This window comes from Rhinoderma darwinii, chromosome 2 (genome assembly GCF_050947455.1).
Source record: "Rhinoderma darwinii isolate aRhiDar2 chromosome 2, aRhiDar2.hap1, whole genome shotgun sequence".
Lineage (NCBI taxonomy): Eukaryota > Metazoa > Chordata > Amphibia > Anura > Rhinodermatidae > Rhinoderma > Rhinoderma darwinii.
In genome coordinates this window covers 199866861-199875736 of record NC_134688.1, presented here as the reverse complement: position 1 = coordinate 199875736, position 8876 = coordinate 199866861, and the positions used below count along the sequence as shown (strand labels likewise).

The 8876-nt window shown below is 45.7% G+C and overlaps 1 protein-coding gene across 1 annotated transcript; it reads right to left on the bottom strand.

Moving 5' to 3' along the window:
- Positions 1 to 2704: 2704 nt before the first annotated feature.
- Positions 2705 to 8046, bottom strand: SOWAHC (sosondowah ankyrin repeat domain family member C). The gene has a single exon (XM_075852712.1). The coding sequence runs from the start codon at positions 7884 to 7886 to the stop codon at positions 6411 to 6413; it is 1476 nt and encodes a 491-aa protein (XP_075708827.1). The 5' UTR covers positions 7887 to 8046; the 3' UTR covers positions 2705 to 6410.
- Positions 8047 to 8876: the final 830 nt, after the last annotated feature.

Genomic DNA, 8876 nt, shown 5'->3' with positions numbered 1-8876 from the left:
GCCATTCTCTGCATATGTGAGCCAAAGTATATGGCCACTGCTATATCATTTTTATTAATTGTATTTTCATTACTACAGCTTTTGGTGTGAGCATAGCCAAAAAGAATTTGACAGTACTGCTAATGCATGAGGAAAAAAAAAAATATATACACTCAGTTGTTCCTAGAACTGTTTCTATGGAAAGTCAAAGTCACGTGTAAACCGTATTAACATGCACGAACAAAAGCTCCATACCTTACAGATTCTTCACCATTCCGCACCAGCCTCCTATGTCCCTCACCACTCGTTTGTGACGTGTTGTCTATACTGATGACATCACATGACTCCAGCAGGCTCCTGCTACTCTTTGCAGTGCTGTCACTATGGATGAAACTTCATTACACCATGTCACTAACGCTATTCTCCGCTCTTCACAGTGTCTATGTGTAATGGCAGGAAGGAGGTGAAGGGAAGAAGTGAGCCCTAATCTACCCACCGCCCTGTCCCTGCCTACTTGCAACGACCCGCCCTAGGCGACGGGGTACAACTTGGCGGCGGTCCCTACGCTGTCTAAGTGCAAGGGAGACAAACAGGGAACACGCAAGGGAATACAGTAGCCCACGGAACGCCGCGAGGAAACGGAGCGGTGAATGAGCCAGACAGGATCAGGAAGTAGTGGAGTATACAAACGGGAGCACGGAGCAGAAGCAAGCCAGGGGCAGAGCAACGCAGGATAAACGGAACTGAAGCAAGGCAGAAGCAGGCTGGAGCAAGGCAGCAGTGGGGCCAGGAATCCAAAAAGAATAACAAGCAAGGAGGAAGAGAAAACGGCAGGTATAAATGGACAGGGGGCGGAGCTAACTCTGACTGACCAGGCCGCGATAGGCTCTCCCACTCCTGAGCCTGCCACCCTGATTGGTGGGAGCAGGTGTCAGTCTCAGAGGTCTGGCCTCAGGTGTCGACTGATTAATCCTGGGAGTATACCCAGATGTAGTGCCTGGCAGATCCTTTACACTATGGCTCAGTAATGATACCATAGGGACTGAGGACTCGTTACAGGATTTGGCATGAATAGGAGGCAAATAAATTTTATAATTTATTGTATTATGGCTAATATACACAGGAACATCATAGATCTTCACAGCATTCCCGTGCATATTAGTTACAATTTACCCATCACGCTGTATTTCCCGTCTATGGAGCATTATCCTGCACTTAGGAGTTTTAAATCCACACAGGTGGAGATATCCATACTGTATATTGCAGATAAGTTCTCCTCTTTATTGCAGTGTATCGCCTCCTACAGAGAGAAATTTGTAGATATGTAAATATTACTAAACTTATCTGAAGTATTTACCTATTCCTGAGTTTTCCGGCTCCAGACATAAGCAGAATTTCTACTCACTAGATATACAATTCTCCCTTCTTTTTTTTTTTTTTTAAAGCAGCATTGTGCTGTGGTCTGTGCATATGGTCTGCTTCATTTATTTGGCTAGCAAATATTTGACCACATGTCATCCTTTACTAATCGAAGACTGACAAGAACATTCTTTACAATATAAGAAAAGGATGACTAAATAAGAACAGTAGAATCACATGTTGCTCATAAAAACTAAACCAAATTTGACTGGAGCATGTAAATCCTAAATCAGGTGCGAAGCTGGAAGTATCCTGTTTGACTATGCCCATGCTGCAGGAAACCGCTTTGATCAGAACAGTCCATGAGATGCCAACTAGACAAAACACAATGAGCCATACCTGTGTACTTTGATGGGAATGAATGACTCATTCTAAATGTAAGGTGTGTTCTTCCTTCCAGCTAAAATGTTGCATGACATAAAAATGGAAAAAAAGTGTTCATCTGCTCAGGAAGCGTTGTTATAAAAGAGGAGTTGTTTCTATGGAAGTTAAATACAGTTGCAAAATAGTTCTATACGATCGTTCTCAGAGAAGTGCCTTGTAGTTCCTCATCGCTACCAGAGTCCATGTGCCATTTTTCTATGGAAACTTTAAAAACTTTGCGAAGCGTTAGCTGGTTGATATGGGTAGCAAGGCCACTTTTTCTTTTATTGCGCCAAACCCAAAATAAGAGAAATAAATGTGTGAACCTGGCCAAATAGCTTGATTTTCTGATAATAAAAATAGATTAAGGAGTTGTTAGGTATTCAAGTCCCTAATAAAAAGGTGAATCTACTTTAACTGGCAGACTGGCATTACTATTCTGCCCTCTTATTATAATTTGGCTAGCTTGTTCTAACTGAAAAAAAGGATGGATTGAGTGACTATTACTTTTATAGAGTTCACACAATGAACACGAATACCACAAAGTAGGAACATCATTGTTTCCCAGATTCCTATAGGAGAGATAAATGGTTTGTTCGCATAGCAACATCTGAAAGGCCAAGAAAATCCGGGGTGATCAGGTAGATTATTCCGCGCCATCATTATATTTAATGAAAGAAACGCTGGACTGAGACGTTAACCTCTTCATCACTAGACAGAACTAAACTGCCCCCCCTCCTGCACTACCTCCTAGGCATAGTCTGCGGTGGAGAGGTTAACAGGATCACTTAGTGCGCTGGCATTCAAGTTTATAAAACACCCTGAACACAAAGATCTCATTCATCAGCTGCGCTCCCGCTAGGAATAAAATGTGGGAAAGATTTTGCTCACACACAGAATCAACATGGTGGTTTCAAGGCTAGAAAAACAAGACAGGATCTCATTGTTAATCATAGTGTTTAGTTAATAGAGATGGAAGGACCATAGTGCAAATCAGACATTGATGCTTCTTACCAAAGGAAAAATAAAATCTATCAATTTGTAGTGGTTATAAATTCAGAAGTGTATGTAAACCCCACATTTATACAATAAACAATGGAATCCAACCCACAAAGCATTGATACAATTAACTCATCACAATTACCTGTAAATGTGACAACATGGAACCCCCATCATGCAAAGACAATGCATCCTGTAGGTGGCTGACACCGCTGCATTGTTCTGGTCATTAACATAGAGCCTAATACAAAGTGCTGCTTTTCACTAACCTGCAATGTAATGCATAGTGTTTAAGAATACCAGGCTGGATTAACACACACAGTATTTCTTGTTTCTTTAAAGATTATATACCTTGTTTGCGACCAATTTAATGATCCAAAGTAACTTAATAAATGAAAACTTTGCAAAGAGTCTTGGCTAAAAATATACTACCCCTATGTGTATACAGCTCCTATGCAGACCTATGTGTTTCCATAATAACAGACTACAAGCAAACCCTGGGAAATCTAATTCTGTAGTCACGCTTAGGCTTCGTTCACATCTGCGTTGGGACTCCGTTCATGGGTTCTGTTGGAGCTTTCCGTCAGGGGAACCCATGAACGGAATCCAAAATAAAACCATAGGTTTCCGTTTGTATCACCATTGATTTCACCGTTGTTTAAGGGTTCCGTCGTTTTGACAGAATGAATAGCGCAGTCGACTATGGTAATGATTCTGTCAAAACGACGGAACCCTTAAACAACGGTGACAAACAGAAACCGTTTGCATCGGATCCGTCACCATTGAAATCAATGGTGATGCAAACGTAAACCTTTGTTTCCGTTTGTACTCTGGTCATGGGTTCCACCAATGGAAAGCTCCGACGGAACCCATGAATGGAGTCCTGACGCAGATGTGAACAAATCCTTACTTCCACATTGCCATATTATGCCCCATGCACACGACCGTAAAAAAAAACTCTGTAATTGCAGACCACAACATGGTCCGCAATTACGGACCCACCCGGTTATATTGGCCGCGGACAACTTTCCGTAGCGCTACGGAAAGGTGTTCGTGCTGTAGAACCGTGCCGGGAAATATGGAGCGGGCCGTGATTACCCACACGGCAGTGTGCATGAGGCCTTACTTGGTACATCTTCAGTAGGTTGTTAAAAAGTAGGGAGTACATGGTAAAGAGTGATTGCTGGAGCTGGCTGGCTACACAGTTTGTTGCTATTCTATAACCAGCAGTCAAATAGGTCTGTATAGACACAAAACAGTAGATTTTTAATCAAGACTATTTGCAAGTGTGTTGCATTTTTTTAGATGTAAGGCTGGGTTCACACAGAGTTTTTTGCAGGAGGAAAATCTGCCTCAAAATTCCGTTTGGAATTTTGAGGCCGATTTTCCTCTGCCTGCACGGCAGAGGAATTTGAGCGACCATTGAGCGCCGTGGGCAAAAAACGCAGCGAAATACACTCAATGCCTCCCATTAATGTAAATGGGAGGTCAGAGGCGTAAACGCCTGAAGATAGGACATATCCCTTTTTCCCACGAGCCGGTTTTTCCGCTCGCGGGGAAAAACGCCTCCGCCTCCCATTGAAATCAATGGGAGGCATTTTCGGACGTTTTTTTGGCGCAGTTTCCGCGTAAAAAAAAAAATCTGTGTGAACTCCCCCTTATAGGTGTACATACTGTAGCGTTTAAAGTCACAATAGAAGTTAATCACTTTACAAAGTAAATATTTTCTGTCTTCCTTCTCCTTTAAAACAATAAAAAAAAAGCAGTATGTGAACCCAGCCTGAGCCAACATCTGGTTGCAGTGCTTTGTTTGCCACCCACAATTTTTGAGCAGTGGACCCAACAGGGAATAGCTTTATAATAGAAGCTTTAGGTCCTGTTCACACGCAGTAGAATGATTATGTATTTGGCTCTTAAAATCTGCACCCAAAATACCTTCTTCAAGTAAATGGGATTTATTTTTATAATCCTATTCACACATAACTGATTATAGAATGTGCAGTGGAAGTTTAAACCTGCAGCATACCTTATCCAGCATGGACTTTCACCTTATCCAGCATGGACTTTCACCTTATCCAGCATGGACTTTCTTTGACAAGGTTTCATTTTTTTTTACCCATTAAATGGAATGGGGAAGAATGCAAAGAAGTAGGAACTTCCTAGCGGATTCGTGTGCGGTTCTGAATAGCGGTTTATATACTAGCAGTTCTGGGAATTGCTTCTTAGAAAAGCCCAACAAGTTTACACTTCGCTATTGGTATTTTCCTACCGTGAAGATTATCCTGCTGCCTTACCAGTCATGCCACTTGTTTCTGTGCTGCCCTGGACCTGACATTGGCATCAAGTCAAATGGCAACATTCCATGGAAACACAGAAACAAGAACCAGCAGCATAATGGCGGTAGTAGGTCCCTCAGGATAGGAAGGTAAGCAATGGATTCCCCATGAGACTGCAGTGCGGTTCTCAGAGGAAGAGCCGATGTTGTGGATCTTATCTGTGCCGCACCTCAATGTGTGACATGGCCCTATACCGCTCTTCCCTGTTGGATGTAATCTAAGGAAGGGTGGAAGACACAACGCACCACAACCAGAATGTATGACCTTGGCTTGAGACAACCAGTATTAATGTCTAGCAGATTATTAAAGCATTTATAAAAAGTGCTATTTGTAAACTCTGTCATTACAACCGGCACTTGGGACATTAAGTACAAAAATAGAAATGTAGCCTTTTCCACGTAAAGTTTTGGTGCGTTATGTATTATTTGACATGCTCGACCACCAGTGATGTTAATGTTGACTGTACCACAGACAAATTACAATTCAATGAGATACGCCTTCACTTTACAATTATCAAAACGCACGCTGTTGTAGGATAAAGATAATAGCAGCTTTGGCTTAGTCGGTTATCTAATGTTACTTTTCAGTTACAAATGTGCAAGATAATTGTATATAAAATGTCAATAAAAAAAAAACAACGAACTTGGGGTCCTGTGTATAAAATCTACAACAACCAGGCAGATCCCAGCTTTTTTTTCCCCAGTCACTTATTATGGGATTAGATTGGTAAATGCTCCAGTTTGTTTCTGTTCCAACCAATCTAACAATTTTAAACCTGCTTTGGAAAAATGAAAGCTGGAATGTAATTAGTGGCGATGGGCAACACGGACTTTCTTCAAGCATTTTTTTGCATTAGGCCCACTGTGTGTTAGTCATTCTCGTCAGTCAGGGCAATGCTTTATATACAATTATAACCATTCTGCCTGTACAGGGGCATAAAAACACCTCACCATCAAAGGGGCTGAGACATGGCACCATATAGTAACATGTGGCAGAAAATACCTCATACACCCAGAGTTCTGTTAATTTAAAGGGCCGCTACACCTAAAAGTCCACATTTAAGAGTAGAGATGCGGACATCATTCACACATAGGATTGTAAATGTTCCTGAAGGTTCTCAGGGCTGGTGATATGTGAGATAGAGTGATCATTGACACCATGCAAAGTACACCACAGTCAGCCTCACCTGGCTGATAACAGGGAACAATAGATTGTATGCACCGGCACAGCAAATGGTGACAGTCATAGACAGTGATGTACATCAAACATTGCCTGTGACTGAATGCAGGGCCTGGGGTAGTGAGGTTGCAGTGCTCAGCCGAACACATTGGACTTGGGCCGGTGTCTCATGGGGCTCTTGAGTATCTCGTCCACGGGGTCTCTTGGGGACAGGTTAGTGTGAATGATTTGCGTCCTGAATCTGATCTTATTAAGCCGAGGTCTTCCCCGACCAACCCCGGACCCCTTCCGACTGATGTCCCCTCTGCTGCGCCCCCCACCGTCCTGCTCGTCCTCTGGCAGCTGTAAGAGCCGGTGTACGATGAGTTGTGAGGGCAGCACCCTGGAGAGCCGCCAGCGGCCCGATCCAGAGCTCCCCCCGTCCTCCTCTTCACCTGCTGCAACAGGTAGTGCACCCACCAGCGCCTGCACATCGCGGGCAGTGTCTGGGTTCAGGTACTGCCAAGCTTTCCGCCCGCTGTAGTCTCTGATGTCTAGGTCAGCATCGTATGCCCCGACAAGCAGCTTCATGACGTCCAGGTGGCCGTGCATAGCAGCCAGGTGTAGGGCGGTGTAGCCCCCGGACGCCCGGGCGTTGATGTTGACAGGCACCCTGTGCTGGCGGGCGTGGGTGAGCAGCGCTGCCAGGAGTTCGTGCTGCCCGTGTTTGGCGGCCCAGTGCAGGCAGGAGAAGCCGGTGATGAAGTCTTTGCGGGTGATGAGGCCGGGCTCGGTGACCAGCAGCTCCTGCAGACTGTCCCAGCGCCCCCGGCAGGATCTCAGCATCCACGCGTGCTCTAATGGATCCAATGCCACCGGCCCAGACACAGAGCCGGCACCTCCCTCCTCCTCTTCATTCCCGGACACAGACGATGAACTGTGCAAGGAAGAGCTGTCCGAGTCTCGTACCCCGGCCCGGAGCAGCAAGCCTCCCCAGCGCAGCTGAGGAGACGCCGGGTCCCGGATGCCTCTGCGGCTGTTCCGTGGTGTCCTGCCGCTCAGATAGAAAACATCGGGCGGCTGCTTAGCTGCCTGACTCTCCCCATCATCCCCCGGCTCCTCGGTCACGGAGATGCTGGGAGGTCTGTCGTACTCTGGGGAACCTCTGCTCTCTGAAGACTCGTCTCCCGTCTCCTCCCCGGGCCCAGAGTCTGGAGGCTGCTCTTCTGGCGTCTCATCGCTGGGCTCTGGTGCGGTGTCTTCCCCGCTGCTGCGATCTGGACTCGTCTCATCCCTGTTTCCGGTGAGCGGGCTGCAGTCGTCTACGCTTCCCTGTTGAGAAAGGTGTGTAATGGATGCTGGGTCCGGGCTCGTCTCCGCATCCTTTATGCGCTTCTCCGCCGCTCCCCGGTACTTCTTCCGCAGACATACGTATTTCACGTCGTCCTCTGCCCGCACACTCGCTACCTCATTTACCGTATCTTTAAACATTTGGCGGGTTGCGGCCCGGGCCTCTCCGAGGGACACAGCGGTTAGCAGCGGCCGGAAATGCTCCACCAGCTGCTGGTTGGACACACGGCCGCCTCTCTCGCTCAAGAAGCGGATAACCGAATCTCGGCTTATTTCGTTCATGACTGACCGCTCGTTGGACAGGTGGCGGGGAACATGTCACAACGGCTCCTCCCTCCTGGGAGGTTCGGCGGGGGCAGCCATGTCAGTACCGCTATGAATGACAGCAGCACCGACCTCTCCTAGCAACCGCTGCGGCTTTCCTCGTCACTGGCTGCGAGCAGCGCGTACCCGCCTGGTACCCAGAACGGACTGTACCATCTAATCCAGAGCGTGAGAAAAGGGGAGTTTCGCAGCTGATGGCCAACCGGCTCTGCTTGAACTCATGCGGCGAATCATGAGATTCCCCCCGGCGGTGTGTGCTAGTGGCTTCATCTCAGCTGTAGGAGCACAGAGCTTGATTGATGTACAGCGGATAATAGTGACACACGGCGGACAAACCCTCTGCCTGACACTAACTCTATGGAATATGTATAGTCATGCAAAGAGATAGACACCACACATAAGTGTAGCAGAGCTGAGTTTGTCGTTTGACTCAACTCATTGTGATGTAGTTGTTTTTTCTTGGTTGCTGCCTGCATTTCAAGAGGGTCTCTGAAAAATGAGAGCTTGAATCTGGTGGGTTGCTGTGGACAACTCCTCTACTCTTCCCTTGCTTTAGAAGTGTCATCACAATGCACAAAATAGACAGTTCAACTACATCCACCTCTATATATTATTTTGATTATTATAAATGTTTTATCACATATACCACAGGGCTGTACCCGGATGATAGTGTGGATGAGACTTGTTTTATCACATCCACTTTGCAGCTACTGTATTTGTTGCAGATTTTCTGTAATGAATTCAGTTTCGGAAAAAACGCAGTATTTATGCAACGTGCGAACTGATCCTTAGGGCTGTATTTTATAGCAGCACGATTGAAATATATTTTGTGTATTAGGGAATCACCTTTTGCTCTATGGCTAATGACGAAATATAAAAATGTTGGGAGAATAACAGAGTTGTTGGAATAAGGATATTTAAACCAATATGGTGAAAGGTAAGAAGATG

Coding starts and splice junctions, on each gene's coding strand:
- SOWAHC (XM_075852712.1), bottom strand. CDS start 7,886: ATGAACGAAATAAGCCGAGATTCGGTTATCCGCTTCTTGAGCGAGAGA.